The following is a 15,500-nucleotide window of genomic DNA, read 5'->3' on the forward strand; positions in this document are numbered from 1 at the left end:
TTCGTAGCAGGATGGCTTCAGCAGAAAGGGAGTTGTCATCCGGGCCTTGCCGTTCATGGAGTCTCTGAACACTTCCCTTTAAAGGAGGAGGGGTGGGTTTGAGCCTTTAAGGGGGCCTTGTGAATCTGGGTCTCTTTGCTGGCAGACTTGCTTACCTGTTAGGTTTTGCCAAAACCTCCTTGATGCAACGTGATCAGTAATGCTTGGAGGAAGCCAGCTACAGATGGGGAAGGGTGGAGATAGCTCTACTTAACTATAGTGAGATAGCCCTCTGAAGCCCTTTCAGTTTAAATGCAGCTTATATCTCTTGCTCTGATTATAAAGCATAAATTATTTTAAGGAACAGCACTGCTATGGGTGCCCATGGCTACTGATCTGTATCTGCTACGTGCAGTACATTTACTATGGACGTAATAAATAACTCTGAAATCTTGTTCCGAAAGAGCTTTGGAACCCGTCCTGCATGTCTTGAACACCTCCTTGGCTTCAGCAAGCTAGTGACACTAACTTTAAAACGTGATACTGACTTAAAAATGTCCTTAATTGTCTGCAAGATGGAGGCCTGTTCTCATTCTTACTGCCATGCAGAGATATTTCCTTGCACATTTGCTCTTCAGGTTTATATAGATCTTCTTCATGGGCATAATCCCAAGACTTTACATTTCCCAACAGGATCATTTATTCTATCAGAGCTCAGCAGAGATTTGTTGTTTGTTTGTTTCTTTTCCATCTTGTGGTAGTTCAAGATTAAAAATGTCTCGGTGCCCAGCTGATATAATACCAATGTTTCAAATCTGCTCAGGATCTCCCCTGCTGGACGCTGCTTGAATTATGGAGGGGAAGAGAGGAAAATGCAATCCTGGCTGCCTTAGATTTGTAGCCTGACAGCCATGGAGGGAATAGGGTAGCAGCCTAATTGCTTTGATGAGCGTAAGCTTAGGGGAGCTGTGAAACAGGAGGATGGTCCCTTGGTTTCCTACACAGCTCAGAGGGGCTGTAAGTCTGCTTGTTCATTTAAACGACCTGAGGAAGTTACTGTCTCACTAGAAATCACTGTGTGCAGCTCTGGGAGCGTGTTCCCAGCCACATCGACCTCTGCTCTCCCCTGAGGAACTTATGACAAATGGCTTTGGTTGAAAAGGTCTGATGTTCCTGATGCCGTGAGATTGATTTAGTCTGGGATGGAAAGTGCCCTGTGTCTTTCCCTGTGAAATATGCACTATCCCAAATATTCAGGCTCAGACTCAAAATGCCTCGTGAGCTGCAGCCTGATGAAGTTTGCAGATATCCAGACAACCATACTCTTGTGTAGAGTGTTTATAAACATGAGCAAAATTCAAGTACAATACTGGTTACTCAGAGCTGCAATTTGAACTTGAGCCAGGACTAATCTGAGAACTCATCAGTTTGATTAAAGCCTTTTGCACAGCTCGGCTAATCGTGTTGCAGTGCATAACTTCAGCTATTGTAGCCAAACATATTTTTTGTATAAGCTGATTAAATGATGCTGATAACTAGCTGTCAAATAGAGCAGATACCACCATTAATCAAGGCGCAGTGAAAAGCAGATACATTTTGAATAGAATACCCTAAATAACAAGGTAACCTAGCAGTTTGTTGTTTAAAAGAAAATCAATTATGTCAGTTTTCAGTGTATTTCTGTGCATCAGAGACTGAGCAGCATGTTCATGTGTGTGTAAGGGTTATATTTGGTCACACTCTGTGAGCTGGGTTTCTCTTCAAAGAAATTATATGAAAAGAAGTGAGTAAAGCATCTCCCTCAGAAATGATAGGAATGGTCGTGCTGCATATCCATAGCTTTGTCTAATGTTTGAATTCTTGCTTTTTGACCTAAGTGATTTTTGTATTTATTCGCTTCCCTCTGAAGAAAAAAATAATCAGTTGGTAATCAGTGTCTCACACCCTGGTGGAAATAAAACTGCCTTAGGATCTCTATGAGGTGCTGATCCTCAGAATTAAAAGCTGCTGCCTGACTTTGGGCTGATTGATGGAGCAATAGCAGTGCCTGTCCGCCTCTCCTCGCAGCCTGTGCGGCCGTGCAGTCCCCTGAGCTCCTACCAAGTCAGTGCCTGTGGCAGCCCTGAGTGCTGCTCCTTTAGCTGGATGGCTCCTTGTGGTAAGCCTTGGCTTTGTCGATGCCATCCTTCGTGTCTGCTCTGGAAATGCTTTTGTACAAGAAAGATGATGATGTTTCTGAGCACCTGTGGTAGTCCAGTTGGTTTTGTTCTGTAGGGTGTCTTGGTGGGCAACAAGTGAGCTGCTGTGTCATGCTAGACTAACATTTTATATTTAAAATAGGATTTTTTTTTTCTACTAGCAGTCTTGTTTGAAAGACAGCAGTTTTTCTTGATTGTTCTTGCTGGTGCTACTCATGTATCCATATGATTCCATGAAAATAGAAAAAGAAATGACATCTGGTGCTCAAGTCTGGCAGAGTGCTGTTTATCATGAGTGTAACGGAGAGCACTGCAAGTGAACTATAAAATGAGTGTACAGGTTTTAGGATTAGAGAGCACATGCTAGAAGCAGATAATAAATCAGAAGTGACATTTTAACCATGAAATCCACTTCAGACTCTGGCAAGTACAGAATATTTATTTGGGCTGCAGCTGAAAAGAGACGCTTAAGGAAACTGGGTGAAAGAGAGAGACAAATTAAGTACAGAAACTACCGTGGCCTGTCCTGATTTCACATCTGAAATGTTAACTTCCCTCTGCTGCTTGCAGCATGCATTTAATTCCTTCTTGCAGTTAACCCCGTTCATAATTCTGTCACTGAATGTTTGCCGTGGTTGTTGGGCAGATAAAGCCTGGGGCGAATTTTTTTCTGTTCCGTCAGTGAGGCCAGGAGTTCTCCAAACGTGTCGCCTTTGGGCTCTGATCCTGCATTGCTGGAGGCTCTGGCTGGGGCCCTGACCCAGCGTGAGGAGTCCGTGTCCGGGCTGGCGCCGGGCAGTGCTGCCTGGTGCACGCTCTGCTCCCCGCTGTCGGCACCCAGGGGCGCAGTGGGGGCTCCGGCTGGGACAGCAGAGGAGCGAGAGCCAGCCTGGGGCCCAGTCAGGTCCAGTTTCAGCAGCAAAGGCAAACTCTAGGATTGCAATGGATCAGTGCCCCAGTGTGCGCTGACACTCCTGTCTGTGCTCTCTCCGTATGCTAAATCCTGAAAATTCTCCTGCTGGGAAGTGAGGTTGCCCTTTGCCAAGCGCGAGGCAGCGTGGCCGGGCGATGTCTGGGCTGTGAGCAGTATGGCCGGGTGACAAGGCACAGCAGTGAGCACGGCCAGGCTCCCCTCCGCTTACTTCCCCCAGCAGAGCTGCCTGTGTGGGACCCAGTGTGCTGGAGACACCTGCATGTGGAGCTGCTCCCTGGTGCCCCAACCTCGCTAGTCAATGAGATTTCTTTATGATCAGGAGAGTATCAGAGCAGGTACAGTACTGGAGTACTCTGACTTCAGTAAATACCTGTCTTTTTTTCTCCCTTTGAATAAAAGATTGGACTTTATTGCTTTGCCTTGTTATCGACTCTTCCGTTCAGTATCTTCTGTGGGGAGTGGAGCTGTTCGTTCATCTCCTGGAGCGTTCCCTGGAGGACGTTATTACAAATGCAGCCCCTCTGTTTTGACAGAAGTCAAGGAAGTTGTATGAAAATCACATCGTAAGCACACAGTAGAAAGAAATCTCTTTTGGGCAGCTAGGCCAACTAGTCTGTATCCAAAGCTGCGATCACAGCCATGCTTTTAAAGACTTGGGCACAAGAAGTTTTTATAGCATTGGCAGAGTTGCCCCTATCCCTGTGATTAAATGCCTCTTTTTCTTACTCTGTCTTGGGTAACTCAAGTCCCTGCAGCGTGTGCCAGCTTTAAGAAGCAGAATGCTGTTCACCTGCAGTACAGCAGGGATGTAGTGCCTGCGTAAAAGCTTTGGGCTTCCCAGCTCAGCCACAGAAGCGTCTCCAGAATGGGCACCTAGAAGAAAAGGTCATATATCCCGTGTGCTTACAAAGCAGCCCATACTCCCTGGGCAATACTAAAAGGCTCATCCAGAGCTGCTCCTGCTATTGTCTGTACAGTGGCTTTCTTTTCTAGTAATGCAGAAGTTTGCATGAGCACATTATCTCTTATTCCTTAAGAATTCATCATTTGTGCCTCTGCTTATTCCCTGCATGAAGTCATAATCCTCTATTTACGATATCACAAAGGGTTGCTGTGGAAATGATTACTAATATTAATAACCCAAGGAGGATGACTTCAGGTAGGGAATTAGCAGAAAGTGCAGATGAATCCTGACTTGTATAATGCAGCAGCAAAGAAGTTAGTGAAATCCAGAGAACAATTGACAACCTGCTCCTTAAAATAATTAAAAAAAAAAAAAAAAAGGGCATGTGCTCTCAGCCTTATAGGTAGGAAAATTAGTCAATTTATAAGATTCTGTGCACTTTCCTTTAGCTCATATTTGCTTGCTCTGGATCAGGTCCTGTGAGACGTTGCATGCTTTCAGCTCCTTCTGATTTTCCATTACTTCATGAATTAAGGGTGTATGGCGTCTCAGAGGACACAGGTCTTCACCGGGTACCGGATGACCTGCTGTTTTAAAAAGGCAACTACTTGTGCTTTTCTTTTAATTAAGGTTGGATGTTGTAATGAATCTGCTGCGCTGAATTGAGTGTAAGTGTTGTTCAAGTTGTATACAGGCAGGAGAACTGAGTCTTTTGTAAGATACAGACTCAGAAGCGTATTTATAGAATAACGTGTTGTATTTGGTGTTGGTTTGTTTTGTTGCTTTTTTTGTTGCTGTTTTTTTTGGTTTGTGTTTTGTTTTTACAAAAGGCGAGGCAAGTGTCACTTTACGTGTGCGTTTGTCATCACCAGGCGCTGGGTCAGAGGCTGACAGACGATGTCATTCGACTTGCGTAAATGAGGACTCGCATTCCTCTGCCTTATTTTTCCTTTGCCTGCTCTCTCCCTGGGTTCCTGTCCCAAACGACAGGATGTTCGTCCTGCAGGCGTCTGTCTGAGAGCAACAGCAAAGGCTAGCTGCTTCCTCTTCCCTGCCTCAGGACGCAGCGGCCCTGAGGCGCTGCCGTGGGCAGGGGCCGGGGTGACTGCGCTGTGAGGGGCCGCGAGGCGTTGCGAGGGGCAGGGCGGTGCCACGCGTGTGAGGTGAAGGAAGGGGTGGCCTGAGCCAGGCCACGCCGTGGGCCGGGGTGGGAGAGGTGTCTTAGAGAACTCGGCGTTCTGGAAAAGATGACTGGGAGGGCGCAGGAGGGAGGAAAGGGCCCAAAGCCCAGCTGCCGAGAACATGTGGGGGCAGGCGGAGATTAAAGCCGCGCGCTGGCTGCGCGCCCACTGCAGACTGGGTGCCGTGGCCGTGGCCGACTGGGGGCATGGCTGGTTTGGATTAGGTGTGGTGTGCGTTTGTTCTGTTGTACTCGTGGGATCCTGTGCTTGCATCTGCAGGGTTTATCTTTATATTTTATTAAGTATATTATATCTCTAGGGAGATGTATGTGTTCCTGACAAAAACACCCAGACCATTTCTAGTGTGATTTGCACTGCCCAGACTGGCTGTGCTGTCCCCTTCCTACTGTCCTCCCTCCGGCCCCTCCACCTTCCTGGGGTGATGCTCCTGACAGATCCTGGCATTCGAACAGAGCACTGGCTCTAACAGCTCCCCTCTCCTGTCCCCTCCTGTCCATCTGGTCACGGTCGCTGTTGTCACTGCTGCGTTAAGGAAGCTCTCAGAAAACATCTCATGACATGGTGCATGTGTGGGCTGGGTGCCGGCACCCCGGTGAGTAACACCGCGGCATGGCTCCCCAGCCCCATTCTCCTGTTGAACCCCAAGGCTGCTGCTTTCTTGCTCCAGTGTCAATTATTTCTTCCAAATGTGATGAAGCAAACTTAAAAGGCAGAGACAGGGCAATAAAACAGTGAATGAAATTCAGTGTAGATGAATGTAAAGTGATGGGGCTGGGAGAATGGTAATGTGAACTTCACATATGAAATAATGTGCTCTGACTGGTCATTACCACAGAAATAAGATCTGATCAAGAAATTGAGATTGTCATCTGAGCTGAAAGACAAATGGAGAACATCATTACGCCACCAGTTAAAGCTGTGGTACATCTGTGTGTTGGCTGTTACATGCCTTTTGCATGCACCATACCTTCATTAAAAGAAAAAAAAAAAAGCAGAACTGGAAAGACTTGGAAAAGGGTATTAGATGGACAGATACTCAGAATCTTGCATAAAGAGACAAATTAAGCAAGCTGTGACTATTACCTGGAAAAGAGACAGCTAAGAGGGGATGATAGATGCCTGTAAAAACCAGGAATGGTGTGGAAAAGGAGGTTGGGAATCAATTGTTCTTTGTCTCTTCTGGTGCAAAAAAACAGAGTAACTCTAAGGGCAAGGAGCTTCATCTTGCTTCCTCAGAGTTATTTTCCTGGTAGTGAGCAAAGATTTATATTCCTAGACAAGTAGTTCTTCCTCCAAGCAGAAGAGAAGCGCACTGTGCTTCCAGACTGCCCAGCCAAGCGAGGGAGATGTTACTGCCTATTGCTGGGTTACTCTTCTCATCAGCGTTGGTCACCCTGTGCCCCAAAAAGCACCCAATTTGCACCCCAGTTGTCGTCATTGCAGACAAAGACTTGATGTAGCTTAATCTCTTCTCACAGCTTTCAATCTCTTGGGTTAAAATCTCCCAGTTTGCTCTGTACCCCAGGCCAAATGTTTCTTATGCTTCACTGTAAAACAGGCAAAACTTTGATATGCTTGGAAAGAATGAGGAGAGGAGGGATGGAAAAAATATCATAAATAGTTTTTTTTATAAGAATACCGTGACTAGAAGGGTTTAGGAAAGGTAACTGGATGGAATGTAGGAGGGGAATGATCCTGTGGGTATGGAGTTACATGCACTCGAATTGGGCTTAGGTTTGTGGGTTTTTTTTTCTCTTAAATGCCAAGGGCTAGGGAAGGAGGGCTAATTAAAACTAAAATCAGAGCCTGAAAATTGACAGGTTTTTTTTTTCTATCAACGTGATGCGGGCATTCTTACATACAGTGTTTGCTGTCATGTTGGAAGAAGAACAGCTGCTGTGTGTTTGTCTTTGCTTATGGGGTGCTGGAGGTAAAAAGGCGTGGGGCTGGTCGCTGCATCCCATAGCTACCGGCATGTGAGCAGGTCCCAGATGGCAGCAGGGCTCCAGCTGGGGCCTTCCTCCTAGAGGGACAAAGTGTCTGGGCCTGGCCTGCCTTAAATGTGCATGTGGTCATCCCAGCTCAGCTAGCGATAATAGGCCCTGAACACATACGCATTTTTCCTTCATGCATAATGCTGCTTCATATTTAGGATTATTTAGCTTATCCATTACCTCAGTTGTCTGAGGACACACTGTAAAAACTATAGAAAAGGCATTTTAGGCTATGCGAATGACTTCAACATATAAGGAAAGCATGACTAAGGGCTGAGAGAATGTGCAATGAAAATTACCCTCTCTGGGCTGAAGAAAATTCCCAGAAAAACTAGGCATGCGGGAAATGCCTGACTGTTAACATAGCTGGTCATATGTTTGTGGGCAGAAAGCCAGCCCAAACGCATTGCGCGAGGGCTATAGTCTCTGTAAACTAGCCATTTCCAAAACAAAAAATACATATTTTGGGGGTATATCTGATAGAAAACATGATCAAAGAACCTTGCTTTTATCTTTTTCTCTGCCTTGTAGTCCTGTCTGGCCAGGTGCACGTGCTCAGTGACTTTATGCAGTGAGTTTGTGTCATAGAGACATGTAAGACCGTGGGTCAGGTTAAAATAACCTGATTACATCATATCAGCATATTTCTGTTGGATTCAGAGTCTCCCCGTGGCACAGGTCTGGGGTGTTATTGCCTGTGCACGCTCTCAACAAATTGGTTTTTGGAATTTTATTTCAACGTGCAGACATAGTTATAACAGGGATGAAAGCTTGCAAATATGATTTCCTTCTTATCTTAAAAGCCAAGGAAGAGAGTAATTTTATATTGTCAGACTGCCAGTTACTAATAAATGCTTTCTTGCGGCAGTGTTGTTGCTAACAGAACCCATCCCCACTACCGCAGCTGGGTACTCAAAATCCCATGCTTCTCTTTCTCATTTTTCTACTCATTTTTTCTCTTCATTTGTTCCCAAATTAATTCATCCACCACTTCTGTGCTTTTTAATCTTGAAAGCAATCCTCCTAACGTGCCCTCGCCATCATCTCCCAGGTTTCCTGAAGCTGGTTTGTGTCTGCTGTGGCACAGCGAGAGCCTTGCACTTGTTCTTCGTTTCTGTTCACTATGGGTGTTCCGACTTGGAGTGTTTTGTGGAAGCAAATGAATGGGAGATGTGTCCATACCCTTCTGTTTGAGAACTAATTTATAATTTCTTATGGAAATGTTTCAGAGTGAGTCACAATGTATTTCTGATGAATGAGCTGCTCCTACAGAAAACTGGTAATATGGGATTCTGTTACCAACAAGGACTGGAGAAAGCACAATTGTTCGGGAGCTGAGCGAAATCCAGGCAGTGGCTTTTTGTCTACCACTACGTGTATTTCAGTGTGGATTTAATAAATAAGTTTCCTTAATCCAGACTTAAAAAGATTATTTAGGGAAGGGAGGCTGTGGGTAGAGGACGAGTCTGCAGACTTGTTACCAGGGACAGCAGCAGCAGTGGGTGCAGGCGTGTCACCTGCTGCTGGATGCTTACAGCGTCGAGAAGAGCTTTAAAAAAAAATACATCATGGCAACGGAGCGGAAACAAATTCATAAATAGGGAAGTCAAACATGGTAAGTGCAGTAATAAAAATACATCCGGTAAAGGAAAGGTGCAAGGATTTTTCTCCAGCAAAACACATTAACCTTTTATGGAGGTAGATGTAACCTTGGGAACTCAGCAGAGATTCATAACTTAAGAAGGAACAAGAAATAACAATCTGATAATGCTTCCTCAAGAATGCATTGCATTCTTCGGTACGAGTTTCCACGTTCTCCACGGGATGTGGATGACTCAGGCTGCAACATGAAAAATGCACCCAGACCTATAAAGGAATTACTGTAGCTGTGTGGAAGCGTGAGTTGTTTTGGTGCTTCTTAATATGTTGGAGATGCATTTGTTATAATTCAGTTCCATATGGCATTTTTTATGAATGAGTAGTAGTACAAATGACCTTACCAGTAATTTGAAGATAACTGTGCCTAAGATCAAAGTTTGCTCTCAGCTATGTGATGTAGATCTGTGGGATTTCCCTGAGAAGGAAATTTAGTTGAAGAATTTTGTGAACAGAGTGCTAGTTTATTTTTAACATAATTTTAATGTGAGTAATTTTAAGCTGGAAAAAAAAAAGCTTAAAAATCTGTGTGGGAATGCAGGAGAGCTAGGAGAGAAACTGAAACACTTGAATTTGCTTAGGCGCTGGGTAGGGCCAAAGCTTTGAGCTTTGTTCACTTCTGCATTATTCGGGGTCTCTGTCAGAGAAGCTGGTGTAAAGCTGGAGTGATACAATGGGGAGCCAGGCTTCTCGTCTCCAGGCTTTTTCTATCTTTAGTAAAAAGTTGAGCCTAATCCAAAACTCGCGATCTCAGGCTTCTCGTGTGCTGAGAGTCTCTGTCTCGGAAATTCTGCCAGGATCCAAATTTGAGTATGAGCCCTATATTTATAAACCAAACTTCTGAAAACCACCAGCTCTACTGTTCTGACAAGGTTATTGTGTCGTCCCCTTGGGAACGAGGATTAACTCAGACGTGCCTTCTCGCGCCCCGGCACAGGTGCCTAGCTAGTGAAAGAGTAACTGCTTGGAAGGCAGAAAGGAGGTCCTTGAAAAGAATTAAGATTGGGCTGATAGCCAAGCTGGGAACCGTTCCTGTCCTGTTTGTGTTAATTCACGCTCGTTTTATAAATATTGAATGATGGCTGCTTTTCGCAAAGGTGCTGAACACCTATAGTTTCTGTCAAAGTGAGCGGGAGGTTTGCATACTCGATGTGCATTCCTTCAGGAAAAGCCCACGGACTGTTTGTTGCTTAATCCTGCCATTTCCAGGAACCGTTTGACAGAGGTTTTCTACTGCTCTTTTTGGGTAGGGTTAGTAGATTCTTCCCTGAAGGCAGAGATAAAGAGAGATCTCCTTACTTGCTGCATAGCAAAATGGCTCTTGGCTGACTTGGCAGTCGTAATTAGCACTTTTTTGAAGGCTCTGTTCTTGCATTTGTTTGGGCCCCTCTAAAGCGTTTGGTCTAAATAGCTGCACTTCGTGTCTCCTGGCAGACCATGCAACAGATGAGTGACCACCGCTACGACAAGCTGACGGTGCCCGATGATGCTGCCGCAAACTGCATCTACTTAAACATTCCCAGCAAAGGCCACGTCCTGCTGCACCGAGCCCCCGAGGAGTACCCGGAGAGCGCAAAGGTGAGAGAGGTGCTGAGCGTGGCTGGGAGACCGCCAGCATCCTGGCCCCTCCGGGAAGTCGCTGGGAGCTGAAATGCGGTGCTTTCCAGAATGGGTTATATCCTGTCATGGAAAAAATCAGAGGGCAAAAGCACTGGCTTCTGAAAGGTGGCAGGCCTGGGCTCTATGCTCATCTCCACTACTGATTTAATTTTGTCTCTTGTGCCCCTGGTGGTACTTCAGCACAACTGGGAGCAGTAACAGTTCCCCTTGCTGCGGTATTGTTGTTTGTGAACCTTTCGAGAGCTGTAGACAGAAGGCCACATACACCATGATGTTAGTGTTGATTACAAATGACGAGACCGCTTAGCACCCACTGATCCAGCCATGCCTATTTATTCTGTAATTACTTAGGGAAAAGGGAAAATAAGGAAGTGTAAAATGTAATGATTTCTGTTCTATTTTCTCTCCTAAATAGGTTTTTGAAAAACTGAAGGACCACATGCTGATTCCAATAGCCAACACAGAACTGGAGAAAGTAGATGGGTCACTCACCTGTTGCTCTGTGCTTATTAACAAAACTTCAGAATTATGAGTTTACAGAGTCCCTCCCTTGTAACTGGCAATAACGTTACACACAAGGTAGACGAATCTGTATCCACACTTCTATTGTTTTTATTGACAATCTACTGTACCACTGTGCTACTAACCCTTGTTTACAAATTTTTTGCTTTGTGTAATTTTATTATGTCCTTGCAGATGGTATTTAAGGTGGATGTATGCTTTTCTTGAGGGGCACATAACTCTCAAGTATGTTAGTCCCATGGGCTAGCAGAAGACAATTATAATGGCTAACCCCTCACGTTAGTGATTTAACTTATCTGTGTGAAAATTTTATGAAAACCAACTAATTCTCAACACTTCAAGAACCTCTGTTGTCTCTGTACTGTTGCCTTCTCCTGTCTTTTTCTCTTGCTTCCTTGATCTGCGTCTTTTTTTCCTTCTTCAGTCTTTCATCTCTCTTTCTCTCTTTTCTTTCAGTAATGCAAGGTGTCAGTGGGGGCTGAAGAAAGTTCAGGGGGCTCATGAACTTGGTATCTTGTGTGGTTGGGAAGCTGGAACAGTGGGCAATAGGCTGCTCACTGTCTCAGCCATATCACATTGCTGCTGCTGGGCAGAATCGTGCCTAGAATCAGTTTCAGACGCCAGGTGGCAATTTTGGAAGAAGCTTTCTCTGACGGGAGCATTCAAGGGCAATGTCTGCCTGGGAAACTTGGATGACAGAAAAAGAAATCTCAGTGCAGCCACATGCAACATGTCCTGCAAGTTCAGGTCCCGGTTTGCTGCTAATGCTCTGTCTTTCACTTCAGTGAGAATGAAAGACGAGTTTTTTTTTGAAGGCCAGATCCCAGGGAGCACCTGGACCACAAAAATGAAAAGTTCAGATGCTCTTGGAAAAGTTAAAACCATGAAAGTAAGCTAAATTGTTTTTTTATTCTTTTGTTTACTTTTTGTGTATTTGTCCCTCTGTTCTGCTGTTTTCTCTTCTTTTGGAGGCCATGTACTAGCAAAATTCAAAAGGAAAGGCTGATAGAATGAGTTGAAGGACAGTTATTCCTGGATTATGCTCATGAATAAGGGAAGCTATTGTTTCCTGAAAGATTGGCATGTGTACTTTATCTGCCCTTGGGGTAGTTTTCCTTGGAACAATGACCATCTTATTTTTTTAATTGCATGAATATTTACTGTGGTATTCAGTTAAAACAAATACAGTTTTTGTAGCAAATTCCACAACATGTTTACCCAGTGAGTCATACTTTTTTTTCACCACAGTAAAGTGAAGCATTCCCCATTGTATTCACATGCTTCTTGGTAAACCATCTGTAAACTAAGGATGGAGAAATTCCCAAACAGAGGCAGCAGTGGGAACTCTCCGGAGACTGACAAATAGTCTGAACATGTTATCGACTTCCTAGGCACCTCCTCCACCTTTCCTGAACCACTTGTGGCGTGTTTCTGAGGTACAGTCAGAAGCGAGCGGCGGGAGGGGGGTTAGTAATGCGTTCTGTAGCACAGCAAATAGCATTAACCGAGCGCGCACTTTGGTATGCTTTGGAAACCCACGTGATTTTTCACACGATCATAAGGTTGGAAACACAAGTACATATATCTATAGGTTCTCCACAGGGCATCTCTCACCCCACATCAGTGGCTAACGTGGAGTAAACATCCTGGCAGCCACCAGGATGCATCTCATGTCTGGGTGCACCGTACGTTGTGACGACACGAGGCACCGTGAGGGAGAGAACAATGACGAGCAAATAAAATGTATTTGGAAAGATATGTCCCAAAGGAGGTCCTTCACCAGCCAAACAGCAGCTGTTTTTGTGGCTGTCCCAAAGGATTCTCCTGATGTTTCTCCTTTGTCTCCTCCCTTTCCATGAGCTACTATTTCAGCCTGACCCACATGATCAGGCTCTAGAGATGTAAATGTTGCAGTGGGAAATCTCCGTTCTCTCCTTCCCTCAGTGCTTTTTATGTATCTGGTACAGCATCTTGCATTTTAAAATGAATTGATACTAAACAAAGATTTTGTGCCAAAAAATAACCCCGCAGTATTTAACTATAACTTCTAGAGCCAAGCTTTATGCTTAAAAACATCTGTATCTGTGGGAGCTGTTGTACAAAGCCTGAACAGAACCCCCTGGCCTGTCTGTACTCCCCTGGCCTGGCCGCACCTTGCCCCATCTATCTGCTTCAGTCCCTCTCCATCATCTCAGTGGGGAGCTGGAGCATCCAGCTGGCCTGTGCCAGTTAGGCTGTGGGATTTCCATTCAATTCACACCTCAAACTTCTTGTTGCGTTTTTCCCCTCTCTTCCTCAGACTACAGCTTCTAGTTTATGGTACAATAAGCACTTTTTTAACTCCAAGTGGATTTTCCTTCTGTTGCCTCAGTTCTCCTACTTCAGTCTTTTTCTGCACTCCCGTCTCCTTGCTGTTCGCTTCATAGTGAATTAATTCTTAATTCTCTCCTTCCTCAAGTAGCTGCCAGGTAGGAGGAGAAACTGAGGTGTCCATTTTAACTCTGAGGGACTGAGCTGGAAGGATAACTGTCAGCAGGGGCTGTACATCTAGAGAGTGACAAGGGAGATGACTCCTCTTCAGGATTGCTCCAGAAAAGAGAAAAATGTGGTGGACATTGTTGATACCTTGTGTCCCTGAAAGCAACAGAATAGGTGATAATAGCTTTCCCAAGGAAGGGAGAGGGGAGGGTGGATCTCAGAGCTGAGCAACACCTCATTTCCCAGAGAGGTTGTTGGTCTTTCACCTATTGCCATTTAGGTTTCCTTGCCTTCAAGGCTGTATTTTGGCATACAGAAAGAGTGGAGGAGTGGCTGAGGGATTTGAATTCCCTCAGGTGGTTATTTCAAACTGTACTCAACCTAACTTCAGGTGCAGAATTTGGGTGCTCTAAATCACATGTGCTTTGTTTCCATTTGACATAGGTTGTCACAGGTGTGATTGCCTCCTAATATAGATGCTCTAAATCAAATCTTCGATGCCAAAAGTTACCTAAACTGGTTAATGGGATTGCCATCACCTCTCTGCTTTTAGCATTATGCTTTGTTATCACATTAAAAAGCAACAACGTTAAAAGCATTTCACTTTGCATTTACAGTATGGTACTAAGAACTAGAGTCATGCCAAATGCTGCTACTTCTTGCTGCTTGCTACTTTTTCTGCTGCCCAAACAAAGAATTCAATTGCGAGGACATTTCTGCTGTAACACATATACATCTAACGGGCGTCCTGTGCATCTTGTCACTAGAACATTTCTCAGATGTCTGATGTGAATCATCATCCTTGATTAATATAAATAATAAGATGAAATCCCAAACCAAAAAAGGAGATGAGACACTGAACTGCCCACATAAAGCATTTGATAACAACTGTCAGGCTGTATGACAGAGAAGGTCAGTGCAGAAGATCTTGTGGTTAATAGCTCAGCAACGGGGTTTGAATTACTCATCAGTATTTTTTTTTCTATGACCAAGCTTAGATCAAATGAAGGAGCTGCAATGTGCATTGAAGATCTTTCACGGTTATTATCTTTACTGTGAGTTTAGAAAGATCTGTGTTATGTGGGTTTCTCTCTTTAACAATGTGAACACAGTATCTCTCTCTGCAATGAAAATGTGAATGCATACTGTACTTCTAAGATAATCTTGAATTCTTCCATTTCTGCATTTTTGTCATTTCCATGCTAATATAATCCTTTTTGGTCTTAAATAGATGCCACTGTATGAAGCTGTTCTCTGACTTTTTGGGTGTTTTCCATGTAATAGGTACAGAGGTCATAGGCAGCACCATGTCCAGTTTTAAAAATAAATATTCAGTGAAATGCAGAACAGGAATCTGCTTTTTCTGTTTGATCACAGCAAATTGGGGATGAAATATGGAAAAAAAATCAGCTTTTGATTTCACTCATCTTCTTAAACATTATATCAATGAAGTCAGAGCCAAATTGCTTTGATAGAAAATACTGGCATTCATGTAGAATCATTTTGGGAAAATAATTTACTATTTAAGATTCTCTATTTTTGTTTTTATCAGTAAGGAAGCTGAAAAGATAAGACTGCTTAAAGAATGGTATTTGTTAAGTGATTGTGAACAAAGTATCATTGGACCTCGTGTATTTTCAGAAAAGTTTTAACTGGACGTATGATGTAACTTGTTTAGAGTTGCATGTGAATCGTGTTAGTCACTGTTTTACATTGTATTGTTCTGCAGTGCACAAATATGACTACTGAACACAGAAGTGTTACATTTCATCAAACTGAAAATCTTGTTGCAGTATATAGTTTCCCACTTTTTGTGCCAAAAACATCAGTACATTCCATAATCTATTCTAATAGAGGTTTGCACTTTGATTTTTTTCTTTCTTTTTGTGATCCTTGCAGTTTCATTACTATATATCCCCATCACAATGGAATAAAGTGTCAATTGTACTGTGAACTATGTAGTTTTTGCCTCTTATTTTGAAACAGCAAGCACATGCATTTAATTTCATACTG

The 15,500-nt window shown here is 43.9% G+C and overlaps 1 protein-coding gene across 5 annotated transcripts in view; it reads left to right on the forward strand.

Annotated features, from left to right (window-relative positions):
• DDAH1 (dimethylarginine dimethylaminohydrolase 1) overlaps positions 1-15,441 on the forward strand; it is a 97,330-nt gene extending 81,889 nt beyond the window's left edge. For all 5 annotated transcript variants that reach the window (XM_048059284.2, XM_048059286.2, XM_067001238.1 and 2 more), the window contains 2 exons: positions 10,302-10,445; positions 10,903-15,441. In XM_048059284.2, the coding sequence (XP_047915241.1) occupies positions 10,302-10,445; positions 10,903-11,019 (261 nt within the window). In that variant the 3' untranslated portion in view covers positions 11,020-15,441. The remainder of the gene's footprint in view (positions 1-10,301; positions 10,446-10,902) is intronic.
• Positions 15,442-15,500: the final 59 nt, after the last annotated feature.

Source organism: Anser cygnoides, chromosome 8 (assembly GCF_040182565.1).
Source record: "Anser cygnoides isolate HZ-2024a breed goose chromosome 8, Taihu_goose_T2T_genome, whole genome shotgun sequence".
Classification (NCBI taxonomy): Eukaryota; Metazoa; Chordata; class Aves; order Anseriformes; family Anatidae; genus Anser; species Anser cygnoides.